Genomic DNA, 27,519 nt, shown 5'->3' with positions numbered 1-27,519 from the left:
TTTTGGGGGAACTTTCTGTACAGTGGTCTCTGGGTGTACCCAATGTCTGCTTTTCAGAAAGTCTACATAGCAGCTAAACTTAATTTACAAATCTTTACCAACAACACAATAAAAGAACACTTTTGGATAACTGTTTTTCATGTTTTGTTACCAAAGGACCTCTTCGGTGCAGCGCTGTCCGCCCCATTAACCTCCTACAAAGTGATCTACGCTCTTCCGATGCTCACCATTAAAGAAGACAAAGGTATGTTTTCTTACACTGAACAACCTGCATGTGTTCTACATTTTCTGGAATCTATGATTCTTTCATTAAAAAAAAAAACTCTCTAAGAATTGCTTGTGTTTGACTCCACTTGTAACCAAACAATATAATTATCTGTCTTAAACGAAACATAGTATGATATATGGAATAGTAATTATTTGACGTGGATACAGATAAGACCTAAAATCTGACATGTATGTAATAAAAACATGTTTTATTTAATTTTTTTTCTCTCTCCCAAGGCACCGGGGTGGTAACCAGTGTTCCCTCTGATGCTCCCGATGACATAGCAGCCTTGCGAGACCTGAAGAAGAAACAAGTTAGTTTGTTAAACATTTTCTTGAGAGAATATCACTCATGCTTTGGGGATTATTTTTCAGATGCTACTCTTATAGTGGCAGTTGCAAAGTACTGTTAATTTTCTAGCACGTACCTGTAATGGCATTGAATATAGGAATTTCATCCATGACTATTAATCACTTTTGTTAGGTTAGACAAGAAGCGGATGCAGTTCGAAATCCTATCCCAGTTGGTGTAGATGCACTCTAAATATTGTGCGTTCGTTGAATAAAGGCTGCCATCAGGATGACTTCCGTCAGTGATAGGACATGCGTAACAACACCTAGATTTTGCTCTGGATTGGGAAACATTTGAATTTTAAAATGTTTTTCTTAAAACAAAGAAAAAATATATAAAATGGCAAAAAAAGTTATCTTAAGGAACTGGGATTTAGATATGTAGAATTAGTTCCCAATCCCCGGAGGGCTGTTACAGCAGTTATTCATATTGTTGTTGTTTTTTTTATCAAACAGGCATTAAGACAGAAGTACGGGATTAAAGATGAAATGGTTTTACCCTTTGAGCCAGTGAGTAACTGACAGCTTGAAATGTGCTTCAGAGACTGATTATTTGGACTGCTGAGCTCCGTGTCCTTTTTCACCACTCTCTATGTGGCACTGTTAGTAGATGGGCCTTACAAATGTGCTTGTGAATTTTGAAGGGTCATGTACTTTCTCTGTTCATTCTTAACACAGATGAGATCCCCTTTTGCCTACTTGCTTCACAGGTCTGGAGTTTCCCGTGTGTGTATGTGCAATATCTTCATGTAGTGACATTTGCCATTAGGATATATATATATATATATATATATATATATATATATATATATGTGTGTGTGTGTGAGATGATGTTGTACAAGTTAGAATTTATGGAGACTCTAGGAGAGCAAGTCCCTGTCTGTGATAGAGGTTGCTATTTACCCTAAACACATGATTTGGATAGCAAGCTGTAACACTTGCCATGACACTTAGCACCCACTATTTTCAAAGCCCCAAAGATGTATTAGTTACGACATTGCATCTGGAAAACATGGTAATTGTTGTGTTTTTTCTCTTTCCACTCACCCAGCCTTTTGCTATCAAGGCTGTCCGTGGTAGACAAGAAGTATTTTAGCAAATTGCTCATCATGGTATTTGTAACTTTTACATGTAATATATTCTTTACTTGTCCCACTTGAAATGTTCATTAAATACATAGTATTACTTGTATTAACATTGAACATTCAAGGTGTTCTTCACCAGCCCAACCAGAAAAGCAAATATTGGGATAGTTCTACAAGCTACTTTATTTTAAATATTACTCACAAACAAACTTGGGTCTCCTCCTGTTTGATTACTATTCCCAGGAAGTGGTTGCTGAAGCCCTTCTTGGCTTGTAGTCCTAAAACAGCTGAAGAGTTCAGCTACATATTCTTTAGATGGTTAATGGAAGATGTCCCAGCATTATGCATTTACGGCATTATTCTTTTCTGCAGGTACCAATTATTGACATCCCAGGTTATGGGAACCTCTCTGCTCCAATGGTTTGTGATGAGCTAAAAATCCAGAGTCAGAATGATCGGGAAAAGTTAACAGAAGCTAAAGAAAAGGTCTACTTAAAGGGTTTCTATGAAGGTGTAAGTATTGGTGGAATGTAAGCAAAATGTTCTCATTAGTTACAAGCCCTTTCTGAGTGTTGACTCAAAAGTTTTCACAAACTGATGATCAGTTATGGAAACAGTTTAATGTCTGTTTTATTTGTTCATTTTAATCTATGTGAATAAACAACAATTCAAACTTTTTTTTTTTTTTACGGAACAGACAGCCTTTTCTTTTCAGATATTTTCAGTTATTGTAACATCTGAATAGAAAAGGCTATTTCCTCCAACATGATGGAACTTGATGGATCCATGAGTGAAACTTAGTGTTTTTTTTTAAATTTCTGCTTCTGTGAGTGTGTTGAACTTTTGTGTTTAGAATTTCCTGTATTTCCTTTAGAATATAGTTCAAGAAAACCTTTCATGGCTATGACTTGTTTTCCTAGGTTATGCTTGTTCCTGGATATGAAGGACAGAAGGTACAGGATGTGAAGAAACCCATCCAGAAGAAAATGATTGAAAATGTAAGTATATTCTGACATTTTCATTAGTGACACCTATACCTAATTTTTTCCTCTGTTTTGATAATGGTTTTTATTGCAGCTGCATTTACTTGTTTCATGTGGATTCCACGTGGATGCGTCTGTCAGGTGGCTCTGACAGATCTCCAGCTCAAGTGTCCTTTGATATTCTCAAAGGGCATTCTTCCCTAGCAGATTCAAGATTGAAGCCGCCTTCAACCTATCCATGTCATATACCTGAGGGCAAAGCAGGGGTCCTTCAGTTTTTAGAAGAAAAAAATAAAGGGATCATGTTCCTTAACTTTGACACTTGGAGCAATCAAATTTTTTAGGCTTTGCTGATTAAAGGTTGTTAAGTAATACCTTTCTTCTCTAACCCCTTCACAACAACTGACAATTGCCTCCTAAGCTTAAGCGGTGTTGCTGAAATGCCTCGATAGCGAGGCATTCGGCAACACCGGAAACCAACCCCAGGTTTCACTGTGACCACTCCAGAGAGGTTTCCAAGAGGTCTCTCCAGACCCTCCTCAGAATACAGGTACTGCAACCATGCAAGTCGCAGGAGGCCAGCTTTCTAATTACAATGTGATTAGTAAAATACATTTTAAAAATTAAAATATCTTTTTCAAAAAAAAACGTAAAAATATATAAAAAAAACTTTGTTGATGCACAAGTCCTAAAATTAGCGCTATATCTTCACAAAAATTCTCGCATGGAAAGAGTTAAAATAGTGGCATGTTAAATGCCTATGGGGTGCCTAGTTTTAAAAAAATGTTTCATTTGATGGGGTAAATAGAGTTGGCCGGGTTCAAAGATGTCCCAAAAATAGGACGTGTGCACGCGCTGACCAGATGTACAAATTCCAAAAAATGCGCACCTCACAAATGTGGCCTTTTATCTCCCAAATAACCTGACAAACCCATGCATGGGGGATATCACTGTACTCAGGATATGTAGCAGAACACATATTGGGGTGTTGTTCGACAGTGACTTATTCCAGGAGTGGTAAATAAATACGTAAAGTACAACATGTGGGAGGGGGGACACAAAACAATTTGTACCCACAAATTTTGACTACGGCAGGTAGTATAATTAGAGCCTGAAATACATTGGGATGTCTAGTTTTTAAACATATATGGTTTGATGAAATGACAGCTAATCAGTAGCACCGCAAAAATGTTAAAACCATACGAGGTACAAAAAATAAAATCACCATTGTCACGAAGGGGTTAAATATATGCCATATTGGGTAAGGTGTGTGTCTAGAATAACTAGTAATAATATACTATTCAGTTCTGTGACTTTTAAAAAGAATTTCTCCTGCCATTGCATCACTTGAGAACATAAGCATCAGCTGTTCATATCTCATCGTAGGGTGAGGCGATGATTTACATGGAGCCGGAGAAGCAGGTCATCTCACGATCTGCTGATGAATGTGTGGTTGCACTTTGTGATCAGTGGTGAGTACGTGTGTCCGTACAGTGTATGCAGACATGATCTTGGTTATTACTGTATTCAGTGTGACATTTGATTCAGCATAAAGCCTTCTCAACAGTACTTTCATCATCCCCAGGTACCTGGATTATGGTGACGCAAACTGGAAGAAACGCACTGCCGAATGCTTGAAAGACTTAGAAACGTAAGTTGATCTCTTGTTAATAAAATTCTTAGCTTTATCTAAATTCACAAAAGTTAGAATTCTGGTAAGCGTGTTCTGGCTTTAAATTTGATATATACATTTTCCCTGTACATAAAGTCACCAACATTTCCCTATATTCTGTGGCTTGTTTACGTTATGTCTATTTTTTTCCAAAGATACTGTGATGAAACACGTCGAAACTTCGAAGCAACTCTAGGCTGGCTACAAGAACATGCCTGCTCTAGGACCTATGGGTTGGGTATGTTCTGTCTTCTCAATACGTTGTACGAGCATCATTACAAATGTATAGATCAACACGCAGGCAAATATTTAAAAGTGTTAGGACTGCTGCCTCTCTTGGCATCACAAGCAGATAAAGTAAGCATCCATTACAGTTTAAGAAAACCGATTTTAAAGTGTGTGTGTGTATATATATATATATATATATATATATATATATAGCACAGGTTTTTTAATATAAAATCTGTAACATTTACATACCGTGTTAAGGTGTTTTGAGCTATACATACATGTTGCTATAATCTATTAGAGTGTTACATCGGCAAAGGCCGAATGGTGTATGGGGGACAGTATAGAATGGCCAGTTTCATCAAAGCTTAAAAAAGGGTGGTAGAAAAAAAATAAATATATATTTATTTATGATTCTGCAATATTTAAGCATATAAACATGCTTATTATAACATTCAAGAATACACAGAGTTAACATGAGTCTATAAACCTTATTTTTGGGCGTTTATAAGTATCTTATGTATACATCTCCAGAAGTAGTTGTGTATCTTGGTAATAAAAGGTTATCTTGATTTCAGGTTCACGTTTGCCTTGGGATGAATATTGGCTGATTGAATCTCTCTCTGACTCCACTATATACATGGCCTATTACACCGTGTGCCATCTACTACAAGGGAACAACCTTAATGGTCAAGGGGAATCTCCTTTGGGAATCAGGTAATCGTAGCTTTGATTTTTCTCCTGCATTCGTAGTATAAAATCCAATGATGGCACGTTCTTATGCCACCAAAAGCCAAAGGGAGATGTAAACCATTCTTAACCCCTTAACGTCCATTGCCGGGTCAGGCACGTCATGCAAAACGGTCACTTAACGACCTATGACGTGCCTGACACGTCATCAGACTTAAACAAGCTTAGAAAGTGATCAACGATCACTTTCTAAGCTTAAACGGTGTTGCTGTAATGCCTCGATGTCGAGGCATTCAGCAACACCGAGATCGGCATGATGGGCCATGTCTGGCTCCTCCCCGGGGCGTCAACAGCCGCCATACATTGTATGGCGGCGGACGCCCGTTTTAAAAGCGTTTAGGAGGCGATCACCTCCTAAACTTCAATGGTGTCGCTGGAATGCCTCGATCAGGAGGCATCCAGCGACACCAAACACTTACCTCTTGATGGACTGTGACCGCTCCGGAGAGCGGTCACAGCCGCAGCTGCACGCAGTCTTCACCATCCGCAAGATGGCGGCGGCCCGGGAAAAAAAATAATAAAGTTGAAAAAGTTCGCTAGACAGTCTCCAGACCCTCTAGAGAACTCTGGCTCCACTTGCAGGTTGAATACAGGTACTGCATTCAACCATACAAGTCAATGGAGCCCAGCTTTCTAATCACTATGTGATTAGTAAAATATTTTAAAAAAGAAAAAGCTTTAAAAAAACATGGTAACATTTAAAAATTATTATGCTTTAGAGGAACTATCCAGTTCCAGCAAAATGTAAAAAAAAAAAAGTCCAAAAAGAGTAAAATAAATAAGATAAAAAAATAAAGTTTATTATTATGCGCAAGTGCTAAAATTAGCGCTGTATCTTCCCAAAAATCCTGACGTGGAAAAATTTTTATAAAAGCATTTCAAATACCCAAGGGGTGTCTAATTTAAAAAAATGAATGGTTTGATGGGGTAAATTGGAGTGGCCGGGCTCAAAGATAGGGCATAGGCACAGACTGACCAAAATGGGGGGAAAAAAAGCGCACTTCCAAAATGTGGCATTTTAACCTCAAACACCAGACAAACCCATACATGTGGAGTATGACTGAACTCGGGAGATGTTCCTGAACACATATTAGGGTGTTGTTTGATAGTGACGTATACCTGGAGCTATAAATTTATACCCAAAGTACAATTTGTGTGAAAAAAATAAAGAAAAAAATACTACCACAAAGTGTGGCAAAGGCTGGTGGTAGAATCTGATGCATGGAAAGGGTTAAATACTACCATTTTAAGTACCTTGGGGTGTCTAGTTTTCAAAAATATATGGTTTTATGAGGTAAATTGTAGTGGCCAGGCTCAAAGATAGGGCATAGGCACAGACTGACCAAAATAGGGGGGAAAAAGCGCACTTCCCAAATGTGGCCTTTTAACCCCAAACAGCAGTCAAACCCATGCATGGGTGGTATCACTGTACTCGAGAGATGTTGTTGAAAACATATTAGGGTGTTGTTTGTGTTGGCTTCAAAGATACCCGAAATGGCACATGGGGGAAGAATTACCAGATTTGGAAAAAATGGTTTTGAAATAGCAAAACGCTACCTGTACTTAATGCTCCATAACGTGCAGAAAAAAGCAAAAAAACATAAAAACATTGGGTATTTCTAAACTCAGGACAAATAGTAGAATATATTTAGTAGGGCTGCAACTAACGATTATTTTCATAATCGATTAGTTGGCCGATTATTTTTTCGATTAATCGGATAAAAAAAATGAATGTAAATTTTTCATTTATTTAAAATAATGTAATAAACAAATTATATTAAATACAAACAGCATAATAAAAAAACTTTGCTAAAATGCATTTCTTGCCTTTATTTCGCAACCAGCCCCCCCCAATTTATGCACATTTGAGCCCAGGCTTGCCACGCTGCCTCCCACATATGCCACTCCACGCTGCCTCCCACATATGCCACTCCACGCTGCCTCCCACATATGCCACTCCACGTTGCCTCCCACATATGCCACGCTGCCTCCCACATATGCCACGCTGCCTCCCACATATACCACTCCACGCTGCCTCCCACATATGCCACTCCACGCTGCCTCCCACATATGCCACTCCACGCTGCCTCCCACATATGCCACTCCACGCTGCCTCCCACATATACCACTCCACTCTGCCTCCCACATATGCCACTCCACGCTGCCTCCCACATATGCCACTCTGCCTCCCACATATGCCACTCCACGCTGCCTCCCAAATATACCACTCCACGCTGCCTCCCACATATGCCACTCCACGCTGCCTCCCACATATGCCACTGTGCCTGATACACCTTATACCCCGATACACCACTCCATCCTCCCCAGACATGCCACACTGCCTCCCAGACATGCCACACTGCCCTCCCCACATATGCCACTCCACTCTTCCCCCCAGATATGCCACTGTGGCCCCAGATCTGCCTTATACACCCTGATACACCACTCTGTCCTCCCCAGACATGCCACACTGCCCTCCCCACATATGCCTTATATACCCTATATGCCTTATACCCCCAGACATGTCACTCCGTCCTCCCCAGATATGCCTTATACCCCCCAGATATCTCATAGTCCCCTCATAGAGTCACAGACCTGTTCACAGCACAATTACACCATACTTTTATAAATAAGTACTGGGTTAATCTTCACTGCCCCCAGGATTTAGATTCCCCTTAGTTTGCCCCCCTTTACCTCTAACTGCACCTTAAGTTAACTTTAATAAATTAATTAAATTAACCCTCAGTCCTCATCATTAAATTAACCCTAAACACCCCATTAACCATAACTGCCCCTAAATTAACCCTAAAGACCCCATCAACCACAGCATCCCCTAAATTAACCCTAAAGACCCCATGAACCACAACAGCCCCTAAATTAACCCTAAACATACCATTAACCAAAACTGCCTCAAATTAACCCCAAACACCCCATTAACCACAGCTGCTCCTAAATTAACCCTAAACACCCCATTAACCATAACTGCCCCTAAATTAACCCTAAACACCCCATTAACCATAACTGCCCCTAAATTAACCCCCACCTCCCCTAACTTTCAGCAGCCCAAATATTAATTTTATACTTACAGTTAGATGAGTGTCACAGCCATGTGGTTCTGGCCTTCTGGGAGAAAGAAGGGGGCGGGGCCAGTTGTCACAGTGATTACAGGGAGGGGCTGGTAAGTAGGAGCTGCTGCTGTGAGTCACTGAAACGGATTATACAATGAGGGGTATTTTTCAGATCGTTTGCTCGGAAAAAACCCTCATTTAATAATCGATAAAAATCGATTCAACTAATCGATAATGAAATTCGTTGGCAACGATTTTCATTATCGATTATCGATTTTAGCGATTAGTTGTTGCAGCCCTAATATTTAGTAGGTTTTTTCATTAGCTTTTTTGGATGAGTAAAAGATTTTTGGGGTAAAAGTCAGAAAATGTGGGATTTTTTTACATTTTTCATCATATTTTATTTTTTTTTATGGGAAATTAGATAATATGATTAAAACAATGGTATCTGAAGAAAGCCCTTCTTGTCCTGAAAAAAACAACATATAATTTGTGTGGGTTCACTAAATGAGTGAAGAGAAAATTACATCTAAACACGAACCCCGCAAAAGTGTTAAAACAGCCTCGGTCCCAATGGTACAAAAGGTAAAACACAGCCTGGTCCTTAAGGGGTTAATTACCATGATTCTGGCATAGAACACTATACATAAACTACATATCATATATCATACATCCATGTGCATCTTTTCGGTCATTGGTTCCAAGTGATGAAATCAGACCCATGGAGGCCAGTTGGAGATTGCCTTGTGATAACCAACAAATAAGAAATCACTTTGCTTGCATGCTAAACCAGTGTTTACACTCATTGGCTTTGTTTCGAGGTTTGATTTTTTTCCCCCTGCTCCTGGTGATCATAAAGCAGATCATTATGACGGTGTTACGCAGTCTTATAGATGTCAAAAATAAAATCAGGTGTTCTTTGGAGGGTCTTAAGTAATTTATCCCTTGATCACCTTAGTAAAGTTGTTGTAAAGGCCTGCAATTTGTATGGGGTTTTTTTACCTCTTACCTTATTCTCCAGTTTAGTGATAGTTTAGTGCAGCAATGGCAAATATTTTTGGGACCAAGTGCTCAATTTTCTGCATTAAGCCAAGTTGCACACCTCAAAAGTGCCAATAGTGCATACTGGTGTGTGCATCTGGGGAAGTGCGGTGTTTTTCACCTTCCAGACCAAAAAAATAGCATAACACACGCACAATCATACTCGCACTCACTTACATACATATACACATACACAGACACGTGGGCAGTGGCAGCAGCACACGGGTTCCAGGTGAATGGCCTCCAAACACCTTGCACCCATCCTGTTTAAATGTATATAAATATATTTAGATTAAACAGGATGGGTGCAATGTGCTTGATGGCTTCTCAGATGGAACCCGTGTGCTGCTGCCACTATCTCTCCCCTCTCTCCAATTCTCTCTTACCTACAAGCCTCCGTTTCAATGATCCATTGCGGTGCTCGCGGCTTCAGTCCTGAGCGCTGGGATATGACATAGACCACACAAAATTTTGATAAATTGATGCTCACGTTCTATTAGTGCTGGAACCTCAAAAATAACCTTGTTTTAACCCCTTCAATCCCAGGGGTTTTTGGTACCTCAAAGCCCAGAGCAATTTTGCCATTTTGGGGGTATGTCGGTTTAGCGATTATTCTCCTTTCCTATGAATAGTGTACCCATGTAAACTATATATTGTTTTTTCAAGGAGAGATAGAGCTTTCGTTTGATACCATAGTTGGGTGATTAGCTGAAAATTTAGAATGAGAAATTTAGTAAAAACTAGCGAAGATTAGAAAAATAAACTAATTTTTTTTACATTTTCCCTCTGAATCCTCACAAAATTAGGTAAAGTGATGGAAAATCCCCTCCAAGTTTATCAATTCAGGTGTCCTGATTTCAGAAATACCTAATTTATATAGATTTTCCAGACTTTCCCAGCACCAGGGAGCGTTCTATTAGGTGTACAATTTTGTATAATTTTTATGCCTATGGCTTAACGGGTTTGGGGGTTGTGAACGGAGGCAGGAGGGTTATACTGGCTAGATGTTATGCTAGGGCAATGGGAAGTAAGGTTTTTTAATAATTTTTTTATTATCTTTTTTTATGTATTTTTTTTTAATTTGTATTTTATTTTAATTTTTTTACATTTTTTTTTATTTTTTATATATTATTTTTACACAGTAATGGTTAGAGGTCCTCCTAGGGACCTCCTGAACATGTCAGTGATGTCACAATGACATCACAGCCCACATTATAATTTTTTTTTGTTATTATTTATATTAATATTTTAATGATTTATTTAATATTATTTTTAAATGAATAACCGTTTTGTTTTTTTCTGCTTTTCCCCTACAGGACGGGAGGGGGAGTGAGAGAGATGGTTTCTCACTCCCCTCCCCGCGATCCCCCCCTGCACCGATCACACTGTGATCTCTATGCAGGTCCTCACAGACCTGCATAGAGATCGCAGCGTCTCTGTGCCTCATCGGAGGGCAGGATATCCCCGCAGGGAATGCCCGATCGCGCGTTTGCAACTGCGCAATCGCTCGATCGGGCAGTTTACCGGTAACAGCTTACCGGCTTTCATGCCGGAAGCTGTTACGGGCGATCGGACAGCAGAAAGCCGGCAAAGCCGGCTTCTGCTGTCAGTGGGGAGTCCAGGCTGTCAAACGACAGCCTGGTCTCCCGTGCAGCGGCAGGGATGTGTCCCTGACGCTGCACGAAGGGCTGGACGTACCGGGACGTCCATAGGGGTTTCTTTGTGGGCGTTTTTTGGACGTCCCGGTACGTCTATAGGGGATTGAAGGGGTTAAAAAAAATATTTTCTCTTCGTTATTCGTTGTTTAGAAATCATTATGCAAACCAGGATAACTTTTTGGATATAAAAATATATGTATGTGTGTATATATATGTTTGGGGTGGAAAATAGCATTGATTATCAAGAGGTTAGTGCAAAAGTCTGCACACATTTCATATTAGTTGGTCTAACTAAGGTATCTTGTCCAACACTCAGGCCAGAACAAATGACCAGAGAAGTCTGGGATTACATCTTTTTCAAGAATGCCCAATTCCCGAAGACCAACATTCCCAAAGAGAAACTCAACAAGTTGAAGCAGGAATTTGAGTTCTGGTATCCAGTAGATCTCCGGGTGTCTGGCAAAGACCTTGTGCCAAACCATCTCACTTATTACCTGTACAACCACGTGGCAATGTGGCCTGAGGACAGGTGAGCATGTGGCACAGCACTATTAAACTTATTAAAGACATTGTCTTTAGCCCAGATGCATACATGTCATGTGTCTTCACTCACCCTTTGTAGTGAGAGATTATTTGAATTAATTTCAGATCCACATTTCTTTCTAAAGGTTTTAACGTCCTTTGGACGAAGGTTGTAATGAGCACTTTCACATTATAGGGATTTAAATGCCTGAACGTCTGTTCAGGCATTCCCCCCTCAAGCAACCTTATCCGACATCGCTGGGGATCCCCTCCTATTCACTGAAACCCAGAGGTTTGTGATCAGAGGGACACAGCAGCCTGTAAGGAGTATGAGAAGACAGAGAAACAGAACTTCTCCCCCTATAGGGAAAAAAGCTGTTTACATGCGCTGCATATTTTGGTAGTACAGGGAAAACCGCTCTAGTGAAGTCATTATGACATCACAATAGTTTCCCCCATTTCAAAACCAGATTCATATTTAAAAACTATTTTTTTTAAGTGTAACAATAATAAACTAAACAAGTGAAAAATTACACAAATACACATACCACATTGTACCCCTTCCCTAAAATCCCAATTTTATTTAGTCATTTTAAAGGGGCGCTCCAGCCATCATATGCATTTTAATGCATAGGGTAGCATGGAGAAGTCCCTTTAAATTTACCTGGGGTCCATTTTGCAAATGCATAGGAGGGATTCATCAGAATCCCTCATATGCGTTTGTCCGTTCTCCGTGGGACCACTTTCATGCCTCTGGCTACTTCAATGAGGACTGCAGCTGCAGGGCTGTAGTTTTTATACCAGGTGAGTTTTTTATTTGTTTTTTTTGTTTTTGAATGACGCATATTGAAGTCCTCACAGTATACTTTAATATACGTTCTTGTTTAGAATGGCTGTCTGGGACAGTAAACTGCCCCTTTGATTAACTTACAGCATTTAAGAATAATAGATTTTATGTGTTTATTGCCATTGTAATGAAACGGATTTCTGATATGCTGCTGTCAAATCAGTGATTCTTGAGTGAGATTCATTACACAGATTTTGACCGGACTACGTTTTTTTATTTGAAGGCGTTCACAGATTTTTTATTTTAACCATAAAATGATCTCTTAATAGTCTTTATGTGGCGAGGTGACCGAAGTGCGCTTAGCAACCAGGTGGGCGATAGCTGCGTGTTACAAGCTTTTCCATGCAATTGAATGCCATTTACCGGCCGCTCGTACAGAATCATTTAAGGGCAACTATAGTCAAGTCCTAGCCACTTCGATGCAAATGGACGTTTTTGTTACATTGGTAAATACATGTTCTCATGCATCTAGGGTGATTTAAGTATTTCAAATGCTGTTCCTGTTCTCTGGCAGACTTGGGAAGCATTTTTTTTTTTTTAAGACCCTCTTTTTCACCATTTATACAGCGGCTGATGTTGATTAAAAATAGGAGAATCTAAAAGTTATGTTGAAATTTGTGAATGTTAGTGTTTTTGTAGATCATTTCGGTTCTAACTGTTATTTTTCCCTTTTAAAGTAAATAATTTGAAAATAGCAGACCTTTTATGGATAATATTGATTGTTTTTTGTAATATTTTCTCTCCTCCTATTCTCTTTAGTGGCAAATGGCCAGTAGCTGTGAGAGCGAATGGACACCTACTGCTCAACTCTGAGAAGGTACTATAGCACATTCTGCTAACATCACGATGCTCACCAGCTGTTGTGGATCAGCAACTCTCATAATGTGCACAGCATCATGGGATTTGTAGTTCCATAAACACCAGTAAGCTTCCGGTTAAACGGTCCCTGTGCTACTTAAATTAAAACACGCGTTAATCAATAGCTTACTTTTTTTCTTCCCGTTTTGGAATTCCCACCGTTTTTTTTTATTACTAGCATCAGATTAAAAATACATTTTGAAAAATATTGTCCTGTTTATTAAAGATTTATTATTTTATATGTGTTCTAGTTCTGCAACTTAGCCCAATATAATAGATAAACACCCTTTATCAGTTAGTCTTAACCAGCACGCAGGCTAATGAAATTCTGTAGAGCAGGGGCGTCCAACTTGGGGCCCCTCCAGCTGTTGCAGGACTACATCTCCCATAATGCTCTTTCAGCTATGGGGCTGATTGAGGAGGATGGGAGATGTAGTCCTGCAGCAGCTGGAGGGCTGCAGGTTGGATGCCCCTGCTGTAGCGTGAACGGACAACATAAGCGGTGTCATGAAGAATCCGTTCAGTTCGGTATGAATAAGGAAAGTCATCCAGAATACGGCATGACTTCACATCTGCAGAGAAAAGTGCTAACCTATGTTACTTTATACAACACTGCATTTTATACTCAAGGGAAAAAAACATTTTTTATTTTTTTTTAGAGAATCCAGGGATTTTATTTTTACATACAGACGCCATTCATAGGTTAATAGTTGAAGATGATTTTGCACATATAATAAGGGTGCCTCGTGATTTTTGCTTTTTATTTCATGAAATAAACCTCGCTCTGTCCTTTTTCCATCAGATGTCCAAGTCTACGGGCAACTTCCTCACTCTAACTCAGGCAGTCGATAAGTTTTCAGCTGACGGTGAGTGCGCGTGGACCTCGCGTTCACTGAACTTATATTCAATCTATTTTAAATGGATCCACTACTTTATATATCTTTTTAAATATGTATGACTTAATCAAGGGAAACATATGAGTGTCTTTATGACAGCATATTAGATTTCCAGCACTTCAAACATCCATTTAAGTGGAATATAAATATTATTGCCTACGATGAGAACATTTCACATACTGTCTGAAATATTATTTTAATATCCCTGTTATCCTGTTGCTGAATGATTCTTGCATTCGCGTGGATAAAGCATGTTGACAAATCAAGTCATTTTACTCTCTCGTATCGCCTGTTTGTGCCGAACTCTGTTGATTAAGGTATTTTTTTCCCTTATGGTACATAATTTCGGTCTTAAAACATTTTATGAATGCCCAGAAATCAAATGTTTGAAAATCATACATGGAGTCAATGGGATATGTAGATGGCGTCAAGAGGTGTAAGGACCAAGCCTCCAAGCAGAAGACTTTATAGCATTTGTGTAGTGATGAGAGGGTGTTCACAATACAGAAGAAGCATCTTGTAATCCTTTATATTGATTGGTCGATCTATACATGTACTTATTATTCTGGATTATTTAGATATTAAAAGTATTACATGTGTTATACCTCTAAAGCTTGGTTGGTAAGCAGTTCCCATGATGCTTATAGGGGACTGCAGTCACGAAAAATGAAATTTGTGACATCTTGTAGAAAGTTGACCTTTGGTGGTATGAAGTCAACTACTATGGTGTACCTTATGATAACCGCAGAATGACATTTCCCCCGTTTTCTTTCTTTTTTTCTACGCCTCTAGGCATGCGTCTGGCCTTGGCTGATGCTGGGGACACGGTGGAGGATGCTAACTTTGTGGAAGCAATGGCGGACGCAGGCATTTTACGTTTGTACACATGGGTGGAGTGGGTCAAAGAAATGCTTGCAAATTTTGACAGCCTCAGAAGTGGAGCGACACAGACGTTTAATGATCGGGTGTTCGCAAGGTGCCTGTCATAAACTGTCTTGGATTACCACCAACACCGATATACTTAGTTGTAAAGTCCCTATCATTGCGTCAATTTGCGTTTGTTTGCCTTTGTTATTTTGCGCTATGTGTCTCTGGTTCTGTGTGCGGTTTGTCATTGCGTGTGCCCTTCTCTTCCAATTTTATTCCCGTTTTACTCTTTACTCCAACTTTATTACTGACCAGTTTGTCCGTCTCTATACTTTTACACAGAGTTATCAAGCTCTGACGGCAGACAATCACATTCTATAGCCAGGTCACAATAACCACTGCTATTGCCCAGGATTACCAAACTGTTTTTTCCCGCCTTTTTATTTCAGCGAGATTAATGCAGGAATTGAGAAGACGGAACAAAACTATGAAAAAATGATGTTCAAGGAGGCCTTAAAAACAGGATTTTTTGAGTTTCAGGTATGTTTTTTGGGTTTTTTTGTACATAGAAACAAAAACTAGAAGAATCTTCTTAAACGCCCTATTCTTCTGAGTAAGTGTCTTAGTTGTCTTGTTGCGTAGTTCGTCATTTACCTCAGGCTGTTGTATGAGGACCATACCCATTGAGCTTCTGCTTCTAGTATCATTTGGCTTGCTCTTTATCACGGAGAGCTCTTAGAAGTAATTTCACTGATTGAACTATGCATGGTGCAGGACCATCTCTTGTGGATACGGTTGTTAAGAATGGCCTTTATTGAGTAAACCCCATCAGATTGTTCACTTTGTTCGTGCTGAACTCTCCAAAATAGATGCATTTCAGTTTAACTCTTTATGTTTCCAGGCTGCGAAAGACAAGTACCGCGAATTGGCCATTGAAGGCATGCACAGAGACTTGGTGTTCCGGTTTATCGAGACGCAGACGCTTCTGCTGGCTCCCATCTGCCCACATCTGTGTGAGCACGTGTGGTCATTACTGGGAAAGGTACGCGTAGAGGGTTTGGCGCTTTTCCAAAGCCTTAAAAAAAGCATTGTTAAATTGCATAGGTGTCTTAAGGGCATCTCATTTATGGGGAAAACATCTTGTTTACCGTGACAAAAGAAAGCAGCCGCCGTGTGATCTTGAGATGTTTTGATCAGTCTTCCAGGAAGTAGGATTATTCTGACGATTTGAAAAGCATCTTCTCGGCTCCGCATGATGAGAGCGATTCGTGCAGCTTTTAATGTAAATGTAAATCAGATTCTATAGAAATCCGTGTGGCTGTACGAGTAGTTTTTCGATGCTTTCAGCTTACTCTTGCTCGAAATTGCAGCAAATGTCTGCAATTTGTGTCTAAATTGGTAAAAGTATAGCCCTCCGTTACTAACATCTGTTAAAGTAAAGGCATTTAGCAATGCACCGGCTTCTTCGCATTATATTTATTTTAAATTATACAACTACACATGCTTGGCGCGGCAGCATTATCCATATCTAAAAGTGTCTGTAAATCACTTGCAAGATTACCATGGGCAGCTTAGGGCAAATAGCTTTTATCTGATTTCCATACCTAGCAGAAGATAGGTCATATCAATGAAGATTGCAGTGCTCGGTGGATCGTTACGAAGCAATGCTTATCTGAGCTTCGCTATGAGGGTTTAGTAACTCCTTGTCTGTTCGGAAAAATGTTTGCATTAAATCTCACCTTTTCATTTTAAATAACTTAAAATATATATATAACAAGAAAAAAAAAAAACAATCGAAGACTGTGATGCCCTTCGGTCCTTTTTATGATATCAGAATTATGACTTAGGGAAATAAGACCTAATGATGTTTCTGAAATTAAATTTAATAAAGAATATTTAGATCCATATAGACCCAGTAATGGAATCTTTGGAAACAAAGTCCATTTTATATTCTTAGTGTTAGTGTTTTATCGTTTTTAAGTGTGTGTCTCACGGACAGCAGCCAAGAATACTTCACTGATTGTCTCTGGCAAGCCAGGTCTCATTTTAAATCCTTTTCAAGTGATTTGGCGTCAGATCGTAGATCATTGCTTGGGTTGCCATGGTCTTCCATGTATTCCAATGGAAATGCTTCCGCCAAATGTAGGAAAACAAGAGCAGATCAGAATGACTGTTTCTTCTTGGTTCCTACACGCTGGAAGATATATAGTAATGCGTTAAGCAGAAATGTCTGCGAAGCCAAAGATGTGCCAAACAAAATGCTCATGGCCGACTTCTTAATGTCTTGTGCAGCTTGACTCCCTCATGAAGGCCTCTTGGCCGGTACCAGGCCCTGTCGACGAGGTACTGATCCGTTCATCGCAGTACTTGACAGAAACGGCCCATGACCTCCGACTAAGACTCAAAAACTACATGGCTCCAGCAAAGGGGAAGGTAAGAAGTGATATAGTATTATTATTTACCTAATGTGTCCATTTCATTCTGCAGCTACCAATGGTTTCCAAAGGAAAAACCTTACTAATAGTGTTTAAGCCTGCCAAATATAAACATAACTACGTTATTTAATGGGCCTAATTACTTTATCAATTTGCCTTGAGCGCGGCCCTATAACTCTGTTTGTCGTTATTTCTTATCATTTGTCTCAAGAAATAATATGTATTTCCTTCCTAGAAAGGAGACAAGCTGCCTCCACAGAAGCCTACACATTGCACCATTTATGTGGCCAAAACATATCCCCCATGGCAACACAAAACCTTATTAAATCTGCGGAAACATTATGAGGTATGATGACTCTTTCTTCTCCCCGTACCTTCCATGTGTTCTTCTTACAGCCCTACCTGAGTCGCTTTTTCCTGTGGTCTCATTATGTTTGTTGGGTACGAGTGTATCGCTCTGATATACGACCTTAAAAGTCCCATTTCTGTCTGTAGAAACAGTATATATTTTCTGTTTTCTGCCATGGTAAAGCCATGCTTTCCAGCTATGTCTTTCCCTTCCTCGAGAACAATCTGCATCATGTATCAAATGTTCTGATAAATATAGTTTTGTTGGAGTGATTACTGTTGTTCTTGCACCATTGAAGGACAATGTTGTTGGATATCAATCTGCTATTGTTTCATATTTTATATTTTCGATTCTAGACCAATGCTGGACAACTTCCTGATAACAAAGTTATAGCAACTGAGTTGAACAGTCTGCCGGAGCTGAAAAAATACATGAAACGTGTCATGCCCTTTGTTGCTATGATTAAGGTATCGGTTGCCTTTCGCATGGGTATATATGTCGCATAACTAGATGTCTCTGATGTATTCATTTCTTAAAATCTCACCAGAATCTGACTTGTTGTGAGCATGTGTTCTATCTATCTATATATATATATATATTTATTTATTTATTTTTGGTTGAATATATCAACCTACTGTAAATAATCTGGATGTTGCATTCCCTGTTCACTCTCTTCGACCCACATGTTTTGATTTAATTCATGTATTTTCGGTTTGGTTTATATTGTTACGTTTCCCTTTTTTAAGTATGGCACTTACAGGCTTCCCTTTTATTTACCATCTAGGAAAATCTAGAAAAGAAAGGCCAACGTATCCTGGATCTGGAGCTGGAGTTTGAAGAGCGGACTGTCCTTCTGGAGAATATAGTCTACCTGACCAACTCTCTGGAGGTCGGTATTCTATCACACTCCTAAGTATTAACTGCTGCAATATTAAAGTCCTCTAGGTGCCCTACTGGGCCTTTTCTGAAAGCCAACAATACTTTAAGTGGCACTTTAGTAGAAGAAAAACGATAAAAAAAAGTCATCCCCTTCTACTTAGAGATAAGGTGGCAGGTTAGCCTTGACAGCTGATCTTCTGCCTGCTCTACAATACAGAAGGTGGTCTAAGACTGTACAGAAGCCAGTTATAACCATAAAACGCATGCGTTAAACCTAACAGTGACAATCCAGTTACATGGTATGGAAACGTTTCCACGTTGCCTTAGTAGATTTAATGTAACCCACGACCATCTTAGCTGTACGCTCAAGGAATATCCTTTATGATGATAAACTTAGAAATTCTAGTATGTACCCTCAAAGCAGTGCATATTGCCAGTTAGCACCCCCGTAAATCTGCCGTTATATATATTTGGGCAACTACCAACTCCTATAGTACTTAAACTCTAATTATTTCCATTATAAAATCTATATTTCTCCTGTTTGTTTCCCCAGCTTGATCAGATTGAAATAAAATTTGCTTCAGACGCCGATGACAAAATTAAGGAAGACTGTTGCCCTGGAAAGCCGTTTTCTGTCTTTAGGACTGAGGTATGCACAACAGAGATTCATCCGCCGCTAAATCTTGTGTTGGGTTTAATGCCGCAAGAAAATCTGCCAGTGTGCAGCACGGTTGAAAGTGCTGTCTGCGTAAAACATGTGTTTAGTTAAATCTGTTGCCCCCGTATCACTCGTATACGTACATAATTACGAGTGTTCAGTTGGAAACCTTAAAATTTAGTGGCAATTACACTAAATTTATCTCACCCACAAGTCTCAGGAATGATTTTCTTGGTTGTGTTATTGTAGTCAGCAGAATGATGACCGAGTAGTTGAATTAGACTGACAATAATGTGGCTGCCTGAGATAGAGACATGTATTGAATACTCTACTAGCATAATTCTATGGACTATGGGCACGAGGCATACACAGCAGGGTGAATTACAGCGGACATAAGTACCCTATCAAAAATTCTCACACAGGCATTCAAAGATGTTTAGGTGAACTCCAGAATCTGGAGTTATTGGTTTACTAATTCCTTTCTCATTTTGTTTTTAAGCCTGGGGTGCCTGTCTTTTTGGTCAACCCGCAGCCATCAAACGGCCACTTCTCCACCAAGATTTCCATCCGCCAAGGAGACAGCAGAGATTCAATAATAAGACGCCTAATGAAGACCGACAGGGGCATCAAAGGTAACTTCCAGCCTGGAAGAGTAGTGTAGCAATGAGATGGGGGCCAAGATATATTCACAAGGCTATGAAGGTCTGAGCAAACGAGTAGCGGTTAGCGCGGCTTTAATGAACGATTAGAGCAGGCTGGGTAGAATAGAATTTCAAGGATGTTACAGCAAACAAGGAAGGCGTTCTCTCTCTATTACCAAGTATCTTGTTACTGTGCATGATGACCGAGAGAATTCAGCGACGCTTTGTCTAGCGGTTAATCCGAAACTCTATAATTTGGGAAGGATAACATAACAATGCTTAATTTTCAACAGAATAATATAATTGCTCCTGCCAGCAGATATATTGCAAAGCATCATGGCTCGTTTCTCCAGCACAAAGTGTATTCTCTGAGGCTGAATGCTTTGTTGTCATTATATGATTTGCAAAGTGTTGGCTGCCAAATCGTCTTGGAACAAATGTTATGTGTTTTTGTACAAGCACCCCGTTGAAGAATAGTTGTTTCGTGTAATTGTTAAACTACCGGGAGGTTTGCGGATCGTGTTTTGTTTCCCGGAAACCTTTACTTCGCTAAATAGAGGATCACGGTCACCTCAGTAATGTTGCATCCAACAGTGGATCCATATGACACTCTCTCTTGGCTCCTGCGACTGTCTCGTATAATGTACTGGCAGATGGGTCGGTTGCTGACATCCCATTAAAAATGGATTAGGAAAAGCTAAAATCACTTGATTGTGTGCGTATTGTCTGCACGTATATGCTGTATTCCTTACAACTTGCAGGTGTTAGTCTGTAAATACCTTGTTTATACTATAATTGCCCTCTTTTTTTTCTTCAGTTCTCCTGATTTGTTGGGGGGGTTATAATCATATACAGCATTAACTAAATGTGCAAATGTCAACAATGCAGTAGTTTGGTGCAATTGCTTTCTTTTAGGACCAAAATGAGGTCATAGATTAAATGGCTTGTGCAATAAACCACTTTTACTGCTTTTGGTTAATGCTAGAGAACAACGGTTGACTGTAAACGTTTCTTGGGAAGGTGTTGGCAAAGGTGCTTGCTTGCTTGTTACAAACGAGAGCAATAACAATGCAAAATCAGAAACCGCAGGGAAGTATTTTAATCCATAAAAGCACTTTCAGATATGATTTTAACAAAAACACCTAGTTGTGCTTCTGTTAAAGCATATGTTAGTTTGTTGCTAAAGTGATCACATGTTAAAATGAGCCAGAATGGCTACAGCTAACAGAATGCGAAAGAGATGCATGCGGGGTAAGTATTGGATCTGTTTTTTTTAATGTTAAATTTGGTATAAAACTGGTTAAGCTGCAGGTTACAAAGTTCTAAAGAGATGTAAAGCTACCTGCTTTACATCTCTTTAGAACTTTGTAACCTGCAGTGAGCGATTTGATGCTGCAATGCATTGATTTCTTCAATTATTATTTAAGTGACCTCAGCCTTTTAATCTGATCCTGCTTACTTGTTTTTATTTATATATAGAATTGATATCCTTAGTTCTCCTTCCTACTAATCTAAAATGAACGCCCAGTTCCTCGATAGTTCTTCTGCGTTCTTCTGCGTTCCTATAGTGGAATTACCGTATTTGCTCGATTATAAGACGAGGTTTTTTTCGTCTTCTAATCAGGGTCGTCTTCTAATCAGACCTCAAATAGAGGTCTGATTATGAGACTAAGATCCAGATCCCCCGCACCGCTGCAGGGGACCTGGATCCTCCTGTCTCCCCCCACACACACCCCACACCCCCCACACACACACTTACCGGTGCTTCCTGCTGTATTGCCGGGGCAGCGGGTTGACGTCTATGCGATCTCTGATCTCTGACAGCCGGGGAAGGTATGCGCGACGGACGCAGACAAACCCCCGCTGCCAACAATTGGAAGCACCGGTAAGTGTGTGTGCGTGTGTGTGTTAAATGGGGGCATAGGGCATTTCTGGAATGCCTTATACCCCTATATGCCACTCTGGCACTTAGGGGGTTAAAATGCATATTATGGGGCAGAGTGGCATATAGGGAGGTATAAGGCATTTCAGGAGGCAGAGTGGCATTAAGGGGGCATTTAATAGAGCACTCTGCCTCCTGAAATGCCTTATACCTCCCTATATGCCACTCTGCCCCATAATATGCCTTTTAACCCCCTAAATGCCAGAGTGGCATATAGGGGTATAAGGCATTTCTGGAGGCAGAGTGCTCTATACAATGCCTTTTAACTCCCTTATTGCCACTCTGCCTCCTGGAATGCCTTATACCTCCCTATATGCCACTCTGCCCCATAATATGCATTTTAAACCCCTAAATGCCAGAATGGGATATAGGGGTATAAGGCATTTCTGGAGGCAGAGTGGCACATAGGGGGTCAAAAGGCATACCATGGGGCACAGTGGCATATCGAGGGTTAAAAGGCATATCATGGGCCACATTGCCATATTGGTGTGGCAAGCCTGGGGGCAGATGTGCGTAACTGGGGGACAGGTTGGAAAATACAAGGAAATAAAAACAAAAAAAATATTTTTCTCAATCATAGCTTTTATTAAAAAAAAAAATAGTTTACATGAATTAACATTTACTGGTAAAACTTTTTTCCTTTAGGGTCGTCTTATATTCAGGCTTTTTCTTTTTAATAAATCAATATTTATTCAGATTTTGGGGGGTCGTCTTATAATCAGGGTCGTCTTATAATCGAGCAAATGCGGTACTTGTCAAAGGTTTAACCCCTTCGCGACCTTTGCCGGTTCAGGACCGTCATAACAAGAAGGTCACTAAATGACCTTTGACGGTCCTGAACCGTCAAAAAATTAAATAAGCTTAGAAAGTGATCAAGGATCACTTTCTTCGCTTAAACGGCCTTGCTGCAATGCCTCGATGCAGCAAGGGGGCGTTTAGGAGGCGATCAACGATCGCCTCCTAAACTTAAATGGTGTCGCTGGAATGCCTCGATCAGGAGGCATCCAGCGACACCAAACACTTACCTCTGGGTGGGCTGTGACCGCTCCGGAGAGCGGTCACAGCCGCCGCTGCCGGTGATCTTCGCCATCAAGCAAGATGGCGGCGGCCCGGGAAATAAAACAATAAAGACGAAAAAGTTCGCTAGAGGGTCTCCAGACCCTCTAGAGAACTGGCTCCACTTGCTGGTTGAATACAGGTACTGCATTCAACCATGCAAGTCAATGGAGCCCAGCTTTCTAATCACTATGTGATTAGTAAAATATTCAAAAAAAATAAAAATAAATAAAAAATGGAAAAAAAATAAAAAAAAAATGTGCTAACATTTAAAAATAATTATGCAGTGATGTCACTAGATGAACCATCCAGTACCAGCAAAATGTGTAAAAAAATATATAAAAAAAGTATTAAAAAAATAAAATAAAATTAAAAAATAAAGTTTATTATTTTGAGCAAGTGCTAAAATTTCTCAAAAATCTCAACAAAGAGTTAAAATAAAAGCACTTCAAATACCCAAGGGGTGTCTAATATATAAAAAAAATGGCTGATGGGGTAAATTGGAGTGGCCTAGCTCAAAGATAGGGCATAGGTACAGACTGACCAAAATGGAGAAAAAAAGCGCACTTCCCAAATGTGGCATTTTAAATCTGAAACAACCCGACAAACCCATGCATGTCGGGTATCGCTGCACTCAGGAGATGTTCCTGAACACACATTGGCGTGTTGTTTGACAGTGGCATATACCAGGACCTGTATATCTATAACTAAAGTACAATTTGTGTGAAAAAAAATTAAAAAAAATTACTATTACAAAGTTTGACAAAGTGTAGTTGTATAATTGGTGCATGGAAAGGGTTAAAATAACAGCATTTGGAATACCCTGGGGTGTCTAGTTTTCAAAAATATATGGTTTGAATGGGTTAAATTGAGTTAACCGGCTTCAAAGATGTTCCAAAGAGGAGATGGAGGCAGACTGACCAGATTTGTTAAAAAAGATTTGGAAATCATAAAACGCTGCTTGTACTTATTGCCCTATAACTTACAAAAAACAGCAAAAAAACATAAAAACATTGGGTATTTCTAAACTCAGGACAAGTAGTAGAATCTATTTAGCTAGTTTTTTTACTTGCTTTTTTAGGTGAGTAAAAGATTTTTCAAATAAAAGTCATAAAATGTGGTTTTTTTTCAATTTTTCACCATGTTTTTTTAATTTTTTTTATAGTAAATAAGATGATACGATCAAAATGGTATCTGAAGAAAGCCCATCTTGTCCTGAAAAAAACAATATATAACTTATGTGGGTACACTAAATGGGTGTGGAGAAAATTACAGCTGAACACAAGCACCACAAAAGTGTCAAAACAGCCTCGGTCCCACAGGGTACAAAACGAAAAATGAGCCCGGTCCTTAAGGGGTTAAAGTCCAAGTCGTCCGCACTGTCATGAAAATGACCACTTTTACTTTTTCTGTTATGAGTTTCCATTTTGCGTTTTTCATTTTCATTTTAACCCCTTTGCGACCACCTCGCCACGGCGTTGTCAGCCTACAGTAGATCCCCTGCACTTCCATGCGAGTGATCGCTGCTACAGCCTATATGTACAGTTCTATGACAAAGACAGCGATTGTTCTGTCTCTCCTTCTCACCGTGATTATGAGCTGAGAGAGACTAAAAAAGAAATAATGATTCCCTGCGTCTCAAAACACAGGTTTTATACAAAATAATTTTATCTTAAACTGACCATGAGGGGTGCCTTTTTTTATATGTATTTTTTTTAATGTATATTGGGTAGTTAGTGTGCTGGGAATTGGATAGGGGTTTAGATTGGGTAACTGTGATTAAATGTTTTGTAAGGAAGAAAAATCATAAAAATGTCTTGCATATATAAATGGTTTTTTTTAAGCCCTACTTAAAATAATAATAATTTGGTTAGATTTGCTTAACGGGTAAAAAACGACATTAATCTGGTCCTATAGCCCTTGTCCTTAATGGGTTAAACTGGTGCGCTGTAGTAGTGTGATTGCAGCTTCACGGGAGGAACATCTAGTGTTGGAGGCTTAACTTTAACTCTCCTTACTATCCAATTAATGAAAGTCCACGGGGGTTTTATAACATCCCCCCTTGTGCTCGCAGTAGGATTCCTGCTCAGTTCTCCTCGCGGTGTAATGGAAAATCCAGGAATATGTCCTTGCGACATCTGATGTGAATATTAAAAACACAGTTTTCATTTCTGGATTCATTTATGGTTTTAAAATGCATCGGCTCATCTTTAAATGTAATGGAGTAAGATGTAAGAAACACGACCAATTTCTGCCCCGTTAATTATCAATTTGTTTCTCACCAGATGTCACAAAAGTGAAGCTAATGAGGTTTGATGACCCTGTGCTGGGGCCCCGTCGCGTTCCTGTCCTCGGAAAAGAAGAAATTGGCAAATCCGTAATATCTCCTCAAGCCGCCTTCCACGTTGATCAGAATGAGAAGCGAGTCCAGATTGCCGATAATGGCTTGAAAATGGACATTGGAGGCACGCTGGTGTATGTGGTGGAATAAAAGTGTCTGTGTGGGAGGGATTTCTTAGGGAGAACTAACAAAGTAACAGTTAACCTTTCACCAGAAACATTGATTTAGTCAAATGTGGTCCTAGGTATTTAAATTGTATCATTAAACACAAGGTTGTTACCAGGAACCCCACCGCAGTCTTTGTATAAAGGAATTAATTTTAAGCCTTTTAAAAAAACAAAAAAAACAACTTGGATTTCCAGGCTATTCGTTCTTGTGAAATTCTTTACAATGTACCTGCTGTCCCAGTTACAAAAGACATATGTATGTTACCGGATTCTTCACCAAAGTGTTTCCTATATATTGTACCGCGATCCATTAAAGTTCTCATTAAAGTATTTAAAACAAATGCTTGTGGTGCCGTCTGGAAAGCTGTGAGAGCATAGAAGATTAAGAGTTGTTTAAGTCCTTAAATGACTTGGAGCGGCAAGACCAGATCAGGAAGCCTCCTAAGTAGGGCCTCTTTATCCTTAAATTTCTGTTTGCACACATTCAACTCTATTTCATGCCGCATAGCATTGTTTAATGTATTAGCCCCGCTGTTTGACAGATAATCCAGGATTACGAGTCAAGTATTAGCGAAGGTGCTACAATAACAGGTTGTGGAGTGTAATTTTTTACGAACAGATGATTTATTATGTTGGTGCTCTACTCTGGGTTTGTAGGGATCATCAGTACCTGTGAACCAACAGCAGATGTAGCTGTTCATCCAACATTACCATCCGGCTATGCTAAAAGAGACATAGAAGCCATGTCCTAAAATAGATCATTCTCAATCCTTCAAAACATATATATATTTTTTTCCCTTCATACAACCAACTGTAAAAGGAGTAGTTATTCCACCTACAAAATCACAATATATTAACTAATAATGGGGAGGGGGTCCTTTTGAAGGTTCGCCTAAAATTAAGACTGTATCATAGAACTGAAAAATAATATGCTGCTGTTTGGCATTTGTAAAAATGAATCTTTTGCATACTAATTAACCTTTTCAGTAGGTATGTAAAATAATTTTATTCAGCAGTGTGTCGTAGATAAGATGAAACACCTCAAGACCTCATTGTGCATTCAGAAGGACCAACCCTGTTGAGGTCTTCCAAATAATTCTGTGTAATCTGTTAAAAACGTGAAAAAAAACATTTTAATATTAAGAAAATGTTAAAAATAAATATGGATAAATCTGGGATCTGCTCACTAAACTGGGGAGTTTGGGGTTCACACATAATAAAGTAACAATGCATCAATCTGCTGTAAGAAGGCATGAGATGGCTAGGTGCAAAGGTATGACCATGAGAACATGTATGAACTTCTACCGTGTTAATTGTGTAGTGCTTAGCTCAATCTTCCTTAATGAGGTCATCAGAGTATAATGTACTCACAGTTTAAATAATGCCAAATCTCCACCATCTCACTGTTATTGAATGTAAAACCATAAAAATACCATAAGCGCTGATTGGCCACCACCCCTGTGTTCGTCAAGTGCCAGCGTAGAATTCAAGTTGGCAAACACGACTTTATTATCTATACAGGTAATCGTGTCAAGGTCGCTTGAGAAAATGCGATAAAACACTTTGCGCCAAAGCCAGACTTCACCTGTCCCAGGACCTAAGTGTCAGTGAGCAGCACAGAATGAAACGCGGACTGACAGGTGTTATAAAAAGAACACACTTGCTCCTACACATGAATGCATTTTTGGTCCCAAATTACTTGTTTTAGTATATACACAGCTGAATTCTAAGACTCTGATGCCAAAAACATGTCCGTCTACACTCAGTGACCAATTTTTAGGTGCATGTGTTTGCTAACAAAAATAGTCAAACGGTGAACTATTTGGCTTGAATGGATTTAGTTATTATACACCCACATATTGGAATGGAGAATCTTGGACAGTAGTATGATTGTTGGTGCCAGATGCGGGCATATCTCAGTTTACAGACAATGGGCATTTCTGCACAATGTACAATTT

General features: G+C 39.5%; 1 protein-coding gene across 1 annotated transcript in view; it reads left to right on the top strand.

Annotated features, from left to right (window-relative positions):
• The window catches only part of LOC149297902 (leucine--tRNA ligase, cytoplasmic-like), a 30,036-nt gene extending 4,492 nt beyond the window's left edge, over positions 1-25,544 (top strand). Inside the window, exons 10-31 of the mRNA XM_089488041.1 lie at positions 157-244; positions 505-581; positions 1,075-1,128; positions 2,076-2,216; positions 2,624-2,701; positions 4,073-4,158; positions 4,272-4,337; positions 4,514-4,596; positions 5,165-5,303; positions 11,420-11,632; positions 13,232-13,289; positions 14,133-14,196; positions 15,019-15,202; positions 15,543-15,633; positions 15,995-16,135; positions 17,386-17,526; positions 17,764-17,874; positions 18,234-18,344; positions 18,662-18,766; positions 19,310-19,405; positions 19,914-20,046; positions 25,339-25,544. Of these exons, the coding sequence (XP_089344167.1) occupies positions 157-244; positions 505-581; positions 1,075-1,128; positions 2,076-2,216; positions 2,624-2,701; positions 4,073-4,158; positions 4,272-4,337; positions 4,514-4,596; positions 5,165-5,303; positions 11,420-11,632; positions 13,232-13,289; positions 14,133-14,196; positions 15,019-15,202; positions 15,543-15,633; positions 15,995-16,135; positions 17,386-17,526; positions 17,764-17,874; positions 18,234-18,344; positions 18,662-18,766; positions 19,310-19,405; positions 19,914-20,046; positions 25,339-25,544 (2,466 nt within the window). The remainder of the gene's footprint in view (positions 1-156; positions 245-504; positions 582-1,074; positions 1,129-2,075; positions 2,217-2,623; positions 2,702-4,072; positions 4,159-4,271; positions 4,338-4,513; positions 4,597-5,164; positions 5,304-11,419; positions 11,633-13,231; positions 13,290-14,132; positions 14,197-15,018; positions 15,203-15,542; positions 15,634-15,994; positions 16,136-17,385; positions 17,527-17,763; positions 17,875-18,233; positions 18,345-18,661; positions 18,767-19,309; positions 19,406-19,913; positions 20,047-25,338) is intronic.
• Positions 25,545-27,519: the final 1,975 nt, after the last annotated feature.

This window comes from Sceloporus occidentalis, unplaced genomic scaffold (genome assembly GCF_023333645.1).
Source record: "Sceloporus occidentalis isolate IW3139 unplaced genomic scaffold, rSceOcc1.0.p SCAF_36, whole genome shotgun sequence".
NCBI classification, from domain to species: Eukaryota; Metazoa; Chordata; class Lepidosauria; order Squamata; family Phrynosomatidae; genus Sceloporus; species Sceloporus occidentalis.
This window is presented reverse-complemented; position numbering and strand designations above follow the sequence as displayed.